Here is a 17,730-nt window from a genome sequence, read left to right as displayed (position 1 = left end):
AATCCACTATCTTCAGTGCAGTGGGGAGCTGGGAGGAAATGTTCTTATTCTCCATGGACTTTACAGTGTCCCAGAACTTTTGAGTTTGTGTTGCAGGAAGCAAATTTCTGCTTGAAATAGCTAGCCTTGGTTTTTCTAACTGCCTGTGTATATTGGTTTCTAGCTTCCCTGAAAAGTTGCATATCACGGGGGCTGTTCGATGCTAATGCAGAACGCCATAGGATGTTTTTGTGTTGGTTAAGGGCAGTCAGGTCTGGAGAGAACCAWGGGCTATATCTGTTCCTGGTTCTAAATTTCYTGAATGGGGCATGCTTATTTAAGATGGTGAGGAAGGCATTTAAAAAAAAAACAGGCATCCTCTACTGACGGGATGAGATCAATATCCTTCCAGGATACCTCGGCCATGTCGATTAGAAAGGCCTGCTCGCTGTAGTGTTTCAGGGAGCGTTTGACCGCTGACCCATTACGGATGCAGGCAGTGATCGCTGAGATCTTGGTTGAAAACAGCAGAGGTATATTTGGAGGGCAAGTTGGTTAGGATGATATCTATCAGGGTGCCCGTGTTTACGGCTTTGGGGTGGTACCTGGTAGGTTCATTGATAATTTGTGTGAGATTGAGGGCATCAAGCTTAGATTGTAGGATGGCGGGGTGTTAAGCATGTTCCAGTTTAGGTCGCCTAGCAGCACGAGCTCTGAAGATAGATGGGGGGCAATCAGTTCACATATGGTGTCCAGAGGGTGGTCTATAGCAGGCGGCAACGGTGAGAGACTTGTTTTTAGAGGTGGATTTTTAAAAGAAGTTCAAATTGTTTGGGCACAGACCTGGATACTAAGGACAGAACTCTGCAGGCTATCTTTGCAGTAGATTGCAGTAAATTTACTTCGATATGATGGCTATTATATCAATATTTGCACATAAAGGTGTTTCCACTCCCAWTTCTGGCATAATTAATATAACATTTGTTTTTTTCCTTTTCCTAATTTTGTCATTTAACTGCAAGATGTAAATATTGTGCTTTTTATTGTTCCTGGATGCTGTTACCATAGTGATAACCAAAAGATACCTGTTATTCGGCCTTTATAAAATTACACCAAAACTTACGGTTTCCTTCAGCTGTCGTGATTTTCTTCTACGTACGATATGACTTCAATAAAACTGGATGGAATTATGGTTGTCTATCATATTTGTAGGTCCATTACCTATATAAATTCTCAGAATAAGGGTGTAGCTAGCCCATGTACAGTACATGACCTGCTCGTCGAACATCTCGTTCCAAAACCATGGGCATTTAATATGGAGTTTGTCCCCCCCTTTTCTGCTACAACAGCCTCCACTCTGCTGGGAAGGCTTTCCGCTAGTGTTGGAACTTTGCTGCGGGGACTTGCTTCCATTCAGCCACGAGCTTTAGTGAGGTTGGGTGACCTAGGCCTGGCTCGCAGTCGGCGTTCCAATTCCTCCCAAAGGTGTTCGATGGGATTGAGGTCAGGGCTTTGTGTGCAGGCCAGTCGAGTTCTTCCAAACCAATCTCGACAAACCATTTCTGAATGGACCTCGCTTTGTTAATGTGGACATTGTCATGCAGAAACAGGAGTGGGCACAGAATCATCTAGAATGCCCTTGTATACTGTATCGGGCCGAGACCGAATCTTGAAAAATGGCCCCAGACCAATATTCTTCCACCAAACTTCACAGTTGGCACTATTCATGTAGCTTTCTCCTGGCATCCGCCTAACCCAGATCCGTCCGGCAGACTGCCAGATGGTGAAGCGTGAATCATTTCTCCAGAGAACACATTTCATGAAGCTTCCGACGAACAGTTATTGTGCTKATGTTGTTCCCAGAGGCAGGTTGGAAATGAGTGTTGCAACTGAGGACAGACAGCGGTCCCCTTCTGTGAGCTTGTGTGGCTTACCACTTCATGGCTGAGCCTTTATTGCTCCTAGACATTTCCATTTCACCATAACAGCACTTAGTTGACCGGGGCAGCTCTAGCAGAGCAGACATTTGACCAACTGACTTGTTGGAAAGGTGGCATCCTATGACAGTGCCACGTTGAAAGTCACTGAGCACTTCAGTACGGGCCAATGTTTGTCTATGGAGATTGCATGGCTGTGTGCTCAATTTTATACACTTGTCAGCAACGGGTGTGGCTGAAGTAGCCAAAGCCACTCATTTGAAGGGGTGTCGACGTGTGTGTATACACTGAACAAAAATATAAATGCAACATGCATCAATTTAATGTTTTACTGAGTTGCAGTTCATATTAGGGAATCAGTCAATTTAATTAGGCCCTAATCTATGGATTTCACATGACTGGGAATACAGATATGCATCTGGTCGGATGCCTTTCAAAAAAGGTAGGGGCTTGCCTCAGAAAATCAGTTAGCATGTGGTGTGACCACCATTTTGCCCCATGCAGTGCGATGTTAAGTGTTGGTCCCATGTTTCATGAGCTGAAAGAAAAGATCCCAGAAATGTTCTATAAGCACAAGAAGCTTAATTCTCTCAAATGTTGTGCAGGAATTTGTTTACATCCCTGTTAGTGAGCATTTTCTCCTTTCCCAGATAATCCATTCACCTGACCAGGTGTGGCAAATCAAGAAGCTGATTTTAAACAGCATTGCACAGGTGCACCTTGTGCTGGGAACAATAAGGCCACTCTAAAATGTGCAGTTGTCACACAACACAATGCCACAGATTGTTTAGTGTTGCGTTTTTAGATTTTTGTTAAGCGTTTGTGCTGTACGAAGTCCACAGGTTTGTGGCCAAATCCGTTTGCAAAGTTACTTTTTAAAATGAATTTTTCCTTTCAATTGTGAGTTTTCAGACTTGATAGGGAGGCGGCTGGTGTTTAGCAGTGCAAAGTCACACCGTATAGCTTTGGTAATGAATGTCCCCAGAATCCCCAGTCTTCCTTCCAAGTTGTTGTCTGTCAAAGGAAGCAGTTCGACCTTGGCACCACTAGCTAATACAATCAGGAACGGGACCAGGGGAAGTGGATGTATAGGGAAGTGTGAACTCTGTACACGGTTCATTTTTTTTGAGTTGGGAATTTTAAAAATGGATCTAGATTTTGTTTTGACCATTGTTTTAATTTAAATTCAATATTAAATAATTTGGTCAATTGACCATGCAACAAGTGTTATTTTCAGGCATATGCGAGCTCAAGGAATGTGGATGTGTTAGAGTTTTTGCTCTTGAAAAACAATTTTTTGGTTGGCATTAGATAAGACCTGCTATTAATATGGCTGACTAAGTGTGGTGGTGGGTTAACCTCAATGACAGGTCGTCATTTATCTATCTCATGCAACCCCAGCCTGGCTGAGTGTCTGTCTCTGTCAGAGGATTGAGCCGAGGCAGACTAGTTTTAGAGGTGAGACCTGCTCTGTTACTTTCTCTCCCCTCACCCTACGGGATTACTGGATTACACCTTTAGGGTAGACTCATTAGCTCTGTGAGGAGAAGCTATGGGGCCTTTTCTACAGACTAAGGATGTGGCGTAATGCCAGTGGATCGCTTCATCAGAAAATACATGAAAGTTAGCAGGGTCAGGGTGAAAGAAGGGGGGAAATAAAAATACCGTCTAAATACTTAATACTGTTTAAAAAATATATATATATTCTGCCCAGCCACTGCTCTGGTATTAACCCTATGGATGCTTGCCAAGTAGGGCAGTGATTTACTTTTCCCTTGTGATGACAYAGTAGTTGCTGCTGTTGCTTTTGGCAATTTTTCCTGCATTTTTTTCTCTTGAATTTGACTCCCAGAAGTTTGAGTGGGTTGCACATAACTATATCCAGCTCCATAGTCCATCGACAGTCTTACATGTTGTTCTCGCCTCGGTTGTAACAGATAGCCGCCATCATTCTGTGCTGTAAAGGCGACCCCGAGATGTCTTCCAATGGAGACCTGCGAGACGTCGGGAGCTGCGAAAGCTTCTGGGAGGTAAGCTCGACAACTGCACCCTACACCCTCAGGGCTGCCAACCCTGTGGAGCTGACCAATCTAGTGTGGAAGTGGGACTACCACGGGACTGCCCCCTCGGGCAGCCTTCCATCGTTCGCATGGGCAACACGCATAATGAGTCCCTGCTGATTATACATTTCCATGTACCTAGCTACAAGAGGTTCCTCCCCTCATTAGCTCCTCTTTTKCCCCACCCCATCAAGTTATCACTTGCTCTGAGGGAAACTAGCAGCACTAGTCACCTGCTCTATGCATTAAAGGGTCCAGTGGTTGATTATGTAATATGTCTCTCAATTCAAGGGGCTTTATTGGCATGGGAAACATATGTTAACATTGCCAAAGCAAGTGAGGTAGATAATAAACAATAAAAATGAACAGTCAACATTTAACATACAGAAGTTTCAAAAGAATAAAGACATTACAAATGTCGTGTGTGTGTATATATATATATATATATATATATATATATATATATATATATATATATATATATATATATATATAGTGTTGTAACGATGTACAAATCTCTCTCCCTGGCCTGTGGCATTCCCATTTTAACCAGCAAACTAATCCGTCTGATTTTTGTGTGCTATGTTGACAGGTACAAACGTGTTAAAATTTCAGCTCATTTTGAATGGCTTCATAGATACGTATCCTCTGCAGCAGTCAACAAAATAAGCTGAGGCATTGACAGCTGTTTAAGTCTGACATTTACTGCAACCTAAGGCCACTCTTGATGACTGTCCAGATGTTCATGTGCTCTCTGTATTCAGAGGTCAACTGTGGGTTGTCAAATTTTCCCAGTCTTCTCTCTAACTGGTAAATTTGACTAAACCACAAGTCAACGGCCATATTTCCACAACTTTCTCCCTATTTAGCAGATCTTTCTTACACAAGTATATGTCCGTCTTTACTTAGCCGGGGCACTACAAGAGGACGGTGAAGCGTATCGACGATGGACACAAGCTGTGCAACGAGCTCGTCAGCTGCTTCACGGAGCGGGCCAAGATTGAGAAGGGATATTCCCAGCAGCTGAGTGACTGGGCCAAGAAGTGGAGGGGCGTGGTGGAGAAAGGTGAGTTGGCCTGGTAGTGGGGGGACTTTTTAGTTAAAACATTTTTTTAATGCGCAGCACAGAAAGTCCAATTCACTTATCAACCGAATGTCCCTGGTCAACCCTACAGCCTCTGGTCTGGCAGACTCACTAAACACACATGCTTCGTTTGTAAATTATGTCTAAATGTTTGAGTGAGCCCCTGACTTTCTGTAAATAAAAAAAACAAGATGGTTGTGCCATCTGGTTTGCTTAATATAAGGAATTTTATATTTTTACTTTTGATACTTAAGTATATTTTAAACCAAATACTTTTAGACTTTTACTCAAGTACAATTTTACTGGGTGACTTTTACTTGAGTCACCTTAATTTAAAATATCTTAAAATGTTTTGGTTACTACGTGATTTGTGTTATTTAATAGTTTTGATGTCCTAACTATTATTCTACAATGTAGAAAATAGTAAAAATAAAGAAAAAAACCTTGAATGTGTAGGTGTTCTAAAGCTTTTGACCGGTAGTGTAGTTTACTGGTTGGATAATGACTTGACTCTCATTGAATGACTTGGAGCCATGTGTTATTGGAGTGAAACGTGTCCGTTAACCCTGTGACTTCTCCCTACCTGAAGGGCCTCAGTATGGCACCCTGGAGAAGGCGTGGCATGCCTTCATGAATGCCGCTGATAGGCTGAGTGAGATCCACATGGAGCTGAAGGAGCACCTGGCTGTGGAGGACAGCGACAAGGTCCGTAACTGGCAGAAAGATGCCTTCCACAAGCAGATGATCGGAGGGTTCCGGGAGACAAAGGATGCAGAGGAAGGTTTCCGCAAGGCACAAAAACCCTGGGTTCGGAAACTGAAAGACGTGAGTGTTGCTCTACTTATTTTGCTTTTTTAAACCAGTTTAATCTTCGTACATAATCAACCCTGAATGACCAATAATAGATTAGTTGTACATATTGTGGTTAGATCTGTTTTTTTATTAGGATCCCCATCAGCTGTTGCGAAAGCAGAAGCTACTCTTCCTGGGGTCCACACCAAATATGACATAATACAGAACATTAATGTTGCTTGTCCCGTGTGGCTCAGTTGATAGAACCTGGATCTTGCAACGCCAGAGTTGTGGGTTCGATTCCCACAGGAGACCAGTATGAAAAATGTATGCACTGTAAGTCGCTCTGCATAAGAGCATCTGCTAAATGACTGAAAATGTAAAAAAAAAAAAAAAAAAAAAAGAATAATTAATTGACAAGAACATTCTCATCCATTTTAAAATGGCACACAGCTTACATACTTTTGTGTGTATACAGTGGGAAGAAGTATTTGATACACTGCCGATTTTGCAGGTTTTCCTACTTACAAAGCATGTAGAGGTCTGTAATTTTTATCATAGGTACACTTCAACTGTGAAAGACGGAATCTAAAACAAAAATCCAGAAAATCACATTGTATGATTTTTACGTAATTAATTTGCATTTTATTGCGTGACATAAGTATTTGTTACATCAGAAAAGCAGAACTTAATATTTGTTACAGAAACCTTTGTTTGCAATTACAGAGATCATACGTTTCCTGTAGTTCTTGACCAGGTTTGCACACACTGCAGCAGGGTTTTTGGCCCACTCCTCCATACAGACCTTCTCCAGATCCTTCAGGTTTCGGGGCTGTCCCTGGGCCATACGGACTTTCAGCTCCCTCCAAAGATTTTCTATTGGGTTCAGGTCTGGAGACTGGCTAGGCCACTCCAGGACCTTGAGATGCTTCTTACGGAGCCACTCCTTAGTTGCCCTGGCTGTGTGTTTCAGGTCGTTGTCATGCTGGAAGACCCAGCCACGACCCATCTTCAATGCTCTTACTGAGGGAAGGAGGTTGTTGGCCAAGATCTCGCGATACATGGCCCCATCCATCCTCCCCTCAATACGGTGCAGTCGTCCTGTCCCCTTTGCAGAAAAGCATCCCCAAAGAATGATGTTTCCACCTCCATGCTTCACTGTTGGGATGGTGTTCTTTGGGGTTGTACTCATCCTTCTTCTTCCTCCAAACACGGCGAGTGGAGTTCAGACCAAAAAGCTCTATTTTTGTCTCATCAGACCACATGACCTTATCCCATTCCTCCTCTGGATCATCCAGATGGTCATTGGCAAACTTCAGATGGGCCTGGACATGCGCTGGCTTGAGCAGGGGGACCTTGCGTGTGCTGCAGGATTTTAATCCATGACGGCGTAGTGTGTTACTAATGGTTTTCTTTGAGACTGTGGTCCCAGCTCTCTTCAGGTCATTGACCAGGTCCTGCCGTGTAGTTCTGGGCTGATCCCTCACCTTCCTCATGATCATTGATGCCCCACGAGGTGAGATCTTGCATGGAGCCCCAGACCGAGGGTGATTGACCGTCATCTTGAACTTCTTCCATTTTCTAATAATTGCACCAACAGTTGTTGCCTTCTCACCAAGCTGCTTGCCTATTGTCCTGTAGCCCATCCCAGCCTTGTGCAGGTCTACAATTTTATCCCTGATGTCCTTACACAGCTCTCTGGTCTTGGCCATTGTGGAGAGGTTGGAGTCTGTTTGATTGAGTGTGTGGACAGGTGCAGTTAATACAGGTAATGAGTGGAGAACAGGAGGGCTTCTTAAAGAAAAACTAACAGGTCTGTGAGAGCTGGAATTCTTACTGGTTGGTAGGTGATCAAATACTTATGTCATGCAATGAAATGCAAATTAATTACTTAAAAATCATACAATGTGATTTTCTGGATTTTTAGATTAGATTTTAGATTCCATCTCTCACAGTTGAAGTGTACCTATGATAAATATTACAGACCTCTACATGCTTTGTAAGTAGGAAACACTGCCGATTTTGCAGGTTATCAAATACTTGTTCTCCCCACTGTATATAGTGTATGTGGACACCCGTTCAAATTAGTAGATTTGGCTATTTCGTCCACACCCAGGTGTATAAAATCGAGGACACAGCCATGCAATCTCCATAGACAAACATTGGCAGTAGAATGGCCTTACTGAACAGCTCATTGACTTTCAACGTGGCACTGTCATAGGATGCCACCTTTCCAACAAGTCAGTTCGCAATTTCCTGCCCTGCCAGAGTTGCCCCGGTCAACTGTAAGTGCTGTTATTGTGAAGTGGAAATGGCTCAGCCGCGAGGAGGCAGGACACACAAGCTCACAGAACGGGACAGGCGAGTGCTGTAGCACGTAAAAATTCTGTCCTCGGTTGCAACACTCACTACCGTGTTCCAAACTGCCTCTGGAAGCAACGTCAGCACAGTAACTGTTCGTCGGGAGCTTCATGAAATGGGTTTCCATGGCCGAGCAGCTTGTGATCACCATGCGCAATGCACAGTGACGGCTGGAGTTGTGTAAAACTCACCGCCATTGGACTCTGGAGCAGTGGAAACATGTTCTCTGGAGTGATGAATCACGCTTCACCATCTGGCAGTCTGACAGACGAATCTGAGTTTGACGGATGCCAGGAGCGAGCTACCTGCCCCAATGCATAGTTTAATGGAGGAGGTATAATGGTCTGGGGCTGTTTTTCATGGTTTGGGCTAGGCCCCTTAGTTCCAGTGAAGGGAAATCTTAACGCTACAGCATACAATGACATTCTAGACGATTCTGTACTTTGTGGCAACAGTTTTGGGAAGGCCCTTTCCTGTTTCAGCATGCCAATGCCCCTAAGCACAAAGCGGGGTCCATACAGAAATGGTGTGTCGAGATTGGTGTGGAAGAACTTAACTGGCCTGCACAGAGCCCTGACCTCAACTCCATTGAACACCTTTGGGATGAATTGGAACTGACTTGCTGCACCCTCGACAACTACTGTGATTATTATTATTTGACCGTACTGGTCATTTATGAACATCTTGGACATGTTCTGTTATAATCTCCACCCGGCACAGCCAGAAGAGGACTGGCCAACCCTCATAGCCTGGTTCCTCTAGGTTTTGGCCTTTCTAGGGAGTTTTTCCAAGCCACCGTGCTTCTACACCTGCATTGCTTTCTGTTTGGGGTTTTAGGCTGGTTTTCTGTACAGCGCTTTGAGATATCAGCTGATGTACGAAGGGCTATATAAATAAATTTGATTTGAACGCCGACTGCGAGCCAGGCCTAGTCGCCCAACATAAGTGCCTGACCTCACTAATGCTCTTGTGGCTGAATGGAAGCAAGTCCCCGCAGCAATGTTCCAACATCTAGTATAAAGCCTTCCCAGCAGAGTGGAGGCTGTTATAGCAGCAAATGGGGGACCAACTCCATATTTAATGCCCATGATTTTGGAATGAGATGTTTGTCGAGCAGGTGTCCATATACTTTTGGTCATGTAGTGTATCAAAACATTCACATGAAATATCTAGGTCAAATAGGGGAGAGGCGTTGTGCCGTAAGGTGTTGCTTTATCTGTTTTCCGAAACCAGGATTGCTGTTGATTTACGCGATGGGAGTTCCATGCAATAATGGCTCTATATAATACTGTACGCCTTGAATTTGTCTCAGAGCTGTGTGTTAGTTGAATATGCAAACATTTAAGAATTTTCAACACTGACTGCGTCCCTTCTTTCTATAAACAGCCTCGCCTCAACTCTTAGCCAAGAGAGACTATTTATATTATCCCTCTGATTACAATGAAGAGCAAGATGTGCCTCTGTTCTGGGCCAGCTGCAGCTTAACTAGGTCTTTCTTTGCAGCACATGACCACGACCGGACAATAATCAGCATAAGACAAAACTAGAGCCTGCAGGACTTGCTTTTTGGAGTGTGGTGTGAAAAGCATTTTATTTATTATTGACAGAACTTGCCCCATCTTTACAACCATTGAATCTATGTTTTGACAATGACCGTTTGCAATCTAAGGTAACACCCAAGTAATTTGTTCTCATCGATTTGTTCAACAGCCACACTATTAATTACCAGATTCAGCTGAGGTCTAGATCCTAGGGAATGACTTGTACCAAATACAATAGATGTGTGGTTGGTGATGTAAACAGAGGAATTCCCCTGTCCAAGGTGGAGTCGTCTAAGAAGAGTTACCAGCAGGCCCGTAAAGAGGAGAAGACTGCTTTGACTCGCGAGACCCATGCCAAGGCTGACCCCACCAAGTCACAGGAAGAGGTCCGCAAATTTACAGACCGTGTTGAGAAATGCAACCAGGAAGCAGAGAAGGTACTGAAACTCCACATATGTGAACAATAAGTGTTCATCTAGGTAGTCATCAGGTTCCATAACATTTATTTTAGTCAAGAGGCTTGAGGTCATTTCGTTTTTTTTTCTTCTTTTCTTACATGCTGTACTTTAGCTGGAATCCTGATCCTTTATTTGAACCTACTGTTAACCCATGAAAACAAGTAACAAGCCAACCTCTTGAGGATTCAATATGTTTTTTCTACCAGCCTTATAGGTTCAGCTAATGGGACCGTCCAGTCTAAATAGCGGATGTGTCGGTGGAATTAGTGCAGTTACAAAGCTTTGTTTTAGTTGGTGTGCTGTCTAGAGGCAGCCTGTCATCAAGTGTGAAATTGTGGGTGGGGAAGCACATACCGACGCGCCTTTTAAAAAAAAAACATAACTGTTTGGCGTGATGAGGCTTGTCAGGTGGCAGCCTTGCAGTGACAAGCAGAAAGACCGAGAGCTCTTGTTTTTTTTGACTGGCTGGATCTGTGGAGGCTGTTAGTCTTCCACCATGTCTAAACTATAATGAGCTGTAGGATGTGCACTGTAAGGTCCCATTGAAGTCGAGTTAGTAATCAAAAGCTGTCCTATAAACAGAGCTCCACCTAATTTAAAATGTTGGGATAGTTTGTAATTTATACATTAAGTCCTGAGAAACTGGATTTGTCGGTTTACTTGCCCACAGCTAATCTCTTGAGACTACACCCCGTAACGGCTCTCTGTTTGCTCAGGGACGGCAGGCTCCTTCTCTGATAACCAACATGCCGAACATCATTAGCCACACCAAAGCCAAGTGCTTCCTGGCATCTGACAGGAAGTCTTTCAAATTTTATAAATATTTCAAATGGTATAACAGGACAAAGTACATAAACGTATATGGCTAATGCGCTTTTACCAATTACTCCCATTTTTTTTTTTTGTGCACGTAAAGATGGCGATGCTGTGATCTGTGTCTGAAGCTAGATGTATAGTGGGTTGTGTGTCTGGTTTTTAACTCCAGGCAAAGGAGCGCTATGAGAAGGCTTTGGAGGAGCTGAACCGCTGTAACCCACGCTACATGGAGGACATGGAGCAGGTGTTTGAGATCACCCAGGAGGCCGAGAAGAACAGACTGTGCTTCTTCAAGGAGGTCCTGCTGGACATTCACAAACATTTGGACCTCTCCAGCAAGGATGGGTATGACAATCACTCCTTCTGCTGACTAGTACCTCTACCCTTGTAAGTCAACTGTGAAATATCTTGAGTGAGGTCATCTTTTTGGTTTCCGGACACATCTATTTATAGTTAACAAACGTATCTTGGTTCATAAATATATTTCTTCAAAAATCAATCTTCCTCGTCTTGAGTTGGGCACTGGACATTCTTTGCCGCTTACAGGTAGGACGTTGAGACATTAGTCATGTTTAACAGTTGCATAAATTGCACAAGATTGAACAGTTAACTTTGGGCATCTAATAGTGCAACTAATTCGTAGAATTAGCCTACGTTTCTGTTCAACAGTATGTGTACACAAGGAGGGAATGTTCAACCGCTGGTGTTGTCCATTAACTACCAGTCTTTCATAACAGGACCTTACTCTATTTAGACAAGGGCCAGGTCACCATGGAACTGTTGATGGTTGGTCTGGTCTTCCGGCTGAGCAAATATTCAGTGAAATTTTGTCTTATCGCTTGTTATTACCAGAGATTGAGACGAACCTAGTAAAGTAAAAGTTGAGCTATGGGTTTGACTGGATGAAGTCCACCAATCCCACAACAAAAACACCCTCCGTCACACATTCCAACAAAATGTTACTGTGATTTCAGTTTTATTTGTGGAGCTCAGCATATCCTCCCCCCTTTTTTATTATTTTTATTTTTATTTTTTATAAATGTTCCTATAATGAAATGTTTTTGGGAACGTGTGCCCTCATTTTTCCACATACCCCTGTTATCCTGTGTATTCATACCCAAGATGTTCACATTAGATAATTGCGCTTTGCATCCGCACACGTGTTGAACCATCTTGCTCATTGACCACAGTATTGTGTTAAGTGCGGATAATGTGACTCCGGTGATTTAACAGAGGAATTTGTCCCTTAGATTCAAGGTCCTGTACCGTGACCTGGGCCAGACCATCACTGCAGCCAATGACAGCGAAGATCTGAGGTGGTGGAGAAACACCCATGGGCCTGGCATGAGCATGAACTGGCCACAGTTTGAGGTGAAGGACATTGTCTGTCTAACCTTTTTATGTAAACAAATTGTCTATTGACTTTGAGCAAACATGAGTTACAATGCAAATTGCATACTGTAAGCTTATAATAATAAATATGTTGCCTACATTTACTGATTATCAAATAGTATATATGAAACCCAAATGATCTGGTAAAGAAATGTTGTAAAAGGTGTTCACTGTTCATATAAATAAGAAATCTTCCCCATAGAGCCATATTGAGCTTTTGCTTAAACTGTTGGTAAATTCCAAATTGGGATGACACTGAATGGGCCCTTGTGTGACATGTGGACCTGAGTTGGTTCTGCAATGCTGTAGTGCGTTCTCAGAGCTGAAGCCTGCGCTGACCACCCCACACACTGCCCAAGGTTCCTAAGAACTGTCCATTTTTAAAACGGCTCCTCAGTCACCACCTTAACTCTACTGCATATGCAGGAGGCAATTTTTCTATTTTGTGGAAAATTCCAGCTACTGTGAACAAAAAAAATCCTCTACTTCATAATGATCAATTTAAAGCTGGCGATAGCTGGCTGGCACGCAGGAGCATGTTGATCTGGAAACCGGCATTGGTTTACAGTTCCAGGCAAAGCCACTGTGACGCTTGTGGAGAATGAGGCAGCTCTCCTCTGTCGCCTTAGGAATCTTTTGGCATTCCCACTGGTTTTCCCCAGACACAGGGGCCCCTTTGTCCTGGCTGGGGAGCAGCATAGCTCTCTGTAGTGGATCCAGCACTAGGCACAAGGCTTCAAAAGCCCTCTGGTTATTTAGTATCATCCCAAAGATGATGCATCAACATGTGACTGGTGAAACTGTATCCTCAGTTAACTGTTTTTGTATTATTTTTTTTTCTCCGCTTTTCATTTGTATGGTGATTTGGTTTAGATTACAGGTCTGTGAGGTGGCTGTTCTTTTGTGGTGTTTGGGTGTGGTTTTGACGGTATTGATTAAAAAAACACACTAAGCCAGATGAGTACAATAGATATTTCACTCGGTGGTGTTCAATATAAACTATACTGTTTAGAAGAAGCCTCTGTATGTGTGAGTAAACGGTATGTTACCAGCTGGTGATAGTTAGAAAACATCAAATAGTTCCATGCTTTTTGAAGTCTCATATAAATGTTTGTCCAGGAATGGTCCCCTGAGTCAAACCGCTCCATCTCCAACCAGAAGGCGAGGAACAGCCGGGCGGAGGACGTGGTCACCCTGACCAACATTGTCCCTTCAAGCGAGGAGGCACCCCAGACCCCTCAGGAGACCACCAGGTAACTGTGCGCTCTGTGACCTGCACATGACCTATCCGCCCTGCACTATCACTGTAGCTTCTGTACCAAATGAGTTGTTCAAATGTAGAGCTAGAGATGACTCTTTGTCCGACTGCACCACTATTCATGAATTGTCTTCTCAGCTTTAGGACAGGTACTTAACAATGTTAGTGTGACATTCCTCTTCTATAATACAATAGCTGCCTTGTGCATGGAGCAGGAAAGACTAATAATAGTAGTGGAGTACAGTGTCTTGTTATTCTGACTCACTGTTCCCACGGGACAATGGCTGTTTGAGGAGTACTTTATTTTTTATTTGTAATAAAGAATTAACACTGGTACTTGAGGCCAAGTGTTTTTTTTTTTTTCAATAACATAACAAACAAAAGGATGACATAATTATTCTTATGTTAACTTCCTGTTGGTTTGCGCCAACGACGTATACCTCTGAGGTGTTTAAACTCCAATTATTCCAGCTTTTTGAAAAACTGTGTTTGGCTTCTGCTACTATATTCGTCTTGTGTTCTTAACTCCATGGGGGACCACGGTTACTAACTTCCTGTATCCTCAGAGAGCTGCGGCCTCTAATTAGTGTTTGTACTAGTGCTGAGTCAGAGGCCTTGTGTCTGTGCCTGTTTTCATGCGTTTTGAATTTAACCTCCGTGTTCTGTTAAACATACATACACCAGTCACAGTAGATGTTCATACAGTGTCGCTCTAACTTGGCGTGTGAGCACGGAGATCAAATGAAGGTACATTGATTTAATGTGTCACCTTTCATAGAACTTGTTGGGGGGGGGGAAAACCTGTGGTCGCTACCACCCTCTGTTGGTTGAAGTTATTGCTACAGTGATGTAACGCGGGGCCATGTATTCTCATTATAAGACATTTTGTTTGATTTCTGGTTGAAGTCTCCATGTATGGAATCTAAAATGACACTTTAATTGTTTTCTTCATACAGTCCTTGTAGGACTACACAAAGTAATAGATTTGTTTAGCTTTTTTTGCCAAGGTATACTAACCCTCTGCCCTTTTTTTCCCCTTTCCTGTCAACAGAGGGGTGAAAGACTACTCATCAGACTGGTCTGACGAAGACATCCCCAGAAAGGTCATCGCTGCTAATGGGTTAGAGAAGGAAGAGGAGAAGGTAGAAGGTGTACGAGTTAGAGCGTTGTATGATTACACTGGGCAGGAGGCGGATGAGCTGAGCTTTAAAGCAGGTATTAATCCCTACTAATGCTTATTAATGTCACTGGACATCAACACAGACACACACACACACACACACACACACACACGAGGACCAATGTCTGCATGGCAGCCACAGCTCACTTTGTCTTGTTAAACTAGTGGCGTGGATATTAATTCACCATTTGTGGGAAGAAAAAATTATAATAATTTGTTAATTTGGTCAACATGGTGAAAATTTAAGGACAAACAACAGTGGGAGAATTAATACAAGTGTGATTTACACAACATGAGCATCAGATTTGAAGACACTGCAGCAATATAATTTGTATCCTACCACTTACCTTTAAAAAAATATATATATGTATTGTATAGGATCAGCCTTGGTTCCCGTTGGTCTGATTTATTTCCTGATATATCCTTGATATCATTTTCATAGGATATCCTGTTTGAAACATTATTGTATTTACAGCTTTGGTTGAAGATACTCATCCTAATTCTGGATGTTTAACATTCAAAATGGATGTGTACATAATAAGAATGCAATAAATGGTGTGTCAAGCTAAATGATTATCCTTTTTACACTCCTACACCTCAACACTGCAGGTAAGTGTTGCAATTGATAGTCATGACGATTATGGTTTTTGAAATGTGTATGAATTACCTTGAACTGAACCACGTCATTGGTCGAGACTTCACAAAATGCACTTCTTTATCCTAGAATGATTCCTGCCAGCCAAAAGGCACAGGGTAACGTTGTCCGTTATTTTGATTAGCAGCTAATTCCCATGATCACGACGACCCCAGGGGGACCCCCTTGTTATGCTAGTGAAAATAAAGCTGTCGTTAAGGCAGTGCTTGGCCCCTCTGATTGGTGGGGTCACACTCCAAAGTCTCCCTCCCAGTGGAGCTTAACCAGTCTGAGCCCCCGTTAGAGCCCAGTCTAACTGCGAGCTAATGTCCTTGTCTGGGGCGATCTCCTAGATTAGTAGATGTCTACACAGAGGGCGGTCGTGTACCCTTGGATTTGGAGAGGATAATAGGAGTTGAAGTGCCCATGTAGAGATATCTTAGTAGACCTTACTTTAACTCTGATCTGTACTGTGGCCTTGCTTTTGGTCTACTTTGGTTCCAGTCTTGATGGATCACAAAAATCCAAATGATTTGAAACAGGGCAGGGGTTAACAATCCTTTGGAGAAGGAATAAGCCCTTACACAATAAGCTGTTGCTTTCTTGAAGAGCACCTCAGACTAAACTAAGAGATGATATAGTCAATAATTAAGTAATTTCATTTGGATATGGCGAGAACATGATGTACACAGGTAATTATGTTGCCGCCTTGTGGTGGTCCCTGTAACAGATTCAGAAGTACATTACATGAATATGGATGCATGAAATGCACTGAAGATGTTTCACACTCCCAACAGGTGGTGTCAGTGGAATATTCTAGAAATGCATGGGACTGGAAGAAACAGTGTGAGTTATTATTAAGCATGTTCCCCTGTGCTTCCTGCTCTCTCATCACTCAGGTGAAGAGCTAATGAAGATGGGTGAGGAGGACGACCAGGGCTGGTGCAAAGGGCAGCTGGCCAACGGAGATGTGGGCCTTTACCCTGCTAACTACGTCCAGGTCGTCACATCCTGATGACCCACCCCCTTCCTGGGCAAAAAAATGCAGCCAATGGTACCACAGAGTACAGACATCATGAGAATTACCGACAGCAACACCAGCGCAGACAGTCCCCCAGAAGACTGCTTGTTGTATTTGTCGAGACAGCTGTTGCTCTTAATTTCAAGAATAATGAAACGGGGAATACAGTCCAAATTTTWAAACTGTTTCCGTAACTACTAGAGGATTAATACCAAGAATGGAGGTCATTATCCCATGGACTTTATCCTCTGTTTGTGAGAGACATAACCAGTACAGTGCCTTTTGAAAAGGATACCAGGGAAGGATGTCATCCTCTGCCATGTGACTGGCAGCACTCGGCAGTGGTTTAGGCTGGGTGACGATATGAGCGACCCCTGGAGGACAGGATGGTACACAGCAAGTTAACCGATCACGAGAGGGTGCCTCTGCAAGGATGCAGAAACGATCTCACACTTCAGTTGTGCGTCAACTTTTGACATTTCAATAGCTTTCACTCAAAGCACAATTCACAATTCAAGTATTTATTAAGATGAGATGGTATGCACAGTTTTTCACCTGTTACTTGCGGTTTCTTTACAATATGTTGTGTACTTCACATGTTCATTTTCCATAACTTTTAGTATGTAAAAGTACGTAGATACACATAATATTGATAAGGGTATGTTTGGGATAGTTAGTAGATTAAGGTTACAATGCATTCAAACCCACATTGGTTCGATGTGCTTGCTTTTTTTTCAGTCAAATAGCCATACTTGTTAGATGAGGGTATGAGAGTAATTCCATATCGCAAATTTTTACCTACAGTCACTTTTATTAGCATTATAATTTATTTTTCTTGTTTAAATCATTTTAATTATCATTTTTTGCATATGAACTAAACCAACTAAACCAGGGAGAGTAAGACTTGTATAAGTTGATTTAAACCTGTGGGAAGAAGTGAGATGCAGATGTGTACAGCTATGAGACTGTTTTGAGGGCGATGTGAACATGTCTGTCTCCACTGCTCTGCGCTCACTGTGAACATGGTTTTACATGAAACTACTAACAAGCAACAAGCTAATCTATGTACAATTCAGAAATAAACCGTTTAAATCATATCCCAATCCACCAGCTGACTTATTTTCACTTTTTAATCAAGTAGTATTGTCRAATGGATTCTTATGCTTGGAAATGAGTTGTGAACCACAACCATCTGTCTGGAGTTTAATAGAAAAAGT

At 42.8% G+C, this 17,730-nt stretch overlaps 1 protein-coding gene across 5 annotated transcripts in view; it reads left to right on the top strand.

The window, feature by feature from the left end:
• LOC111969214 (protein kinase C and casein kinase II substrate protein 3) overlaps nucleotides 1-16,673 on the top strand; it is a 36,417-nt gene extending 19,744 nt beyond the window's left edge. For all 5 annotated transcript variants that reach the window (XM_023995208.2, XM_023995209.2, XM_070445353.1 and 2 more), the window contains 9 exons: nucleotides 3,854-3,946; nucleotides 4,886-5,042; nucleotides 5,650-5,885; nucleotides 10,036-10,191; nucleotides 11,198-11,373; nucleotides 12,279-12,399; nucleotides 13,540-13,673; nucleotides 14,730-14,893; nucleotides 16,392-16,673. In XM_023995208.2, the coding sequence (XP_023850976.1) occupies nucleotides 3,893-3,946; nucleotides 4,886-5,042; nucleotides 5,650-5,885; nucleotides 10,036-10,191; nucleotides 11,198-11,373; nucleotides 12,279-12,399; nucleotides 13,540-13,673; nucleotides 14,730-14,893; nucleotides 16,392-16,507 (1,314 nt within the window). In that variant the 5' untranslated portion in view covers nucleotides 3,854-3,892 and the 3' untranslated portion in view covers nucleotides 16,508-16,673. The remainder of the gene's footprint in view (nucleotides 1-3,853; nucleotides 3,947-4,885; nucleotides 5,043-5,649; nucleotides 5,886-10,035; nucleotides 10,192-11,197; nucleotides 11,374-12,278; nucleotides 12,400-13,539; nucleotides 13,674-14,729; nucleotides 14,894-16,391) is intronic.
• Nucleotides 16,674-17,730: the final 1,057 nt, after the last annotated feature.

Source organism: Salvelinus sp. IW2-2015, linkage group LG10 (assembly GCF_002910315.2).
Source record: "Salvelinus sp. IW2-2015 linkage group LG10, ASM291031v2, whole genome shotgun sequence".
Classification (NCBI taxonomy): domain Eukaryota; kingdom Metazoa; phylum Chordata; class Actinopteri; order Salmoniformes; family Salmonidae; genus Salvelinus; species Salvelinus sp. IW2-2015.
This window is presented reverse-complemented; position numbering and strand designations above follow the sequence as displayed.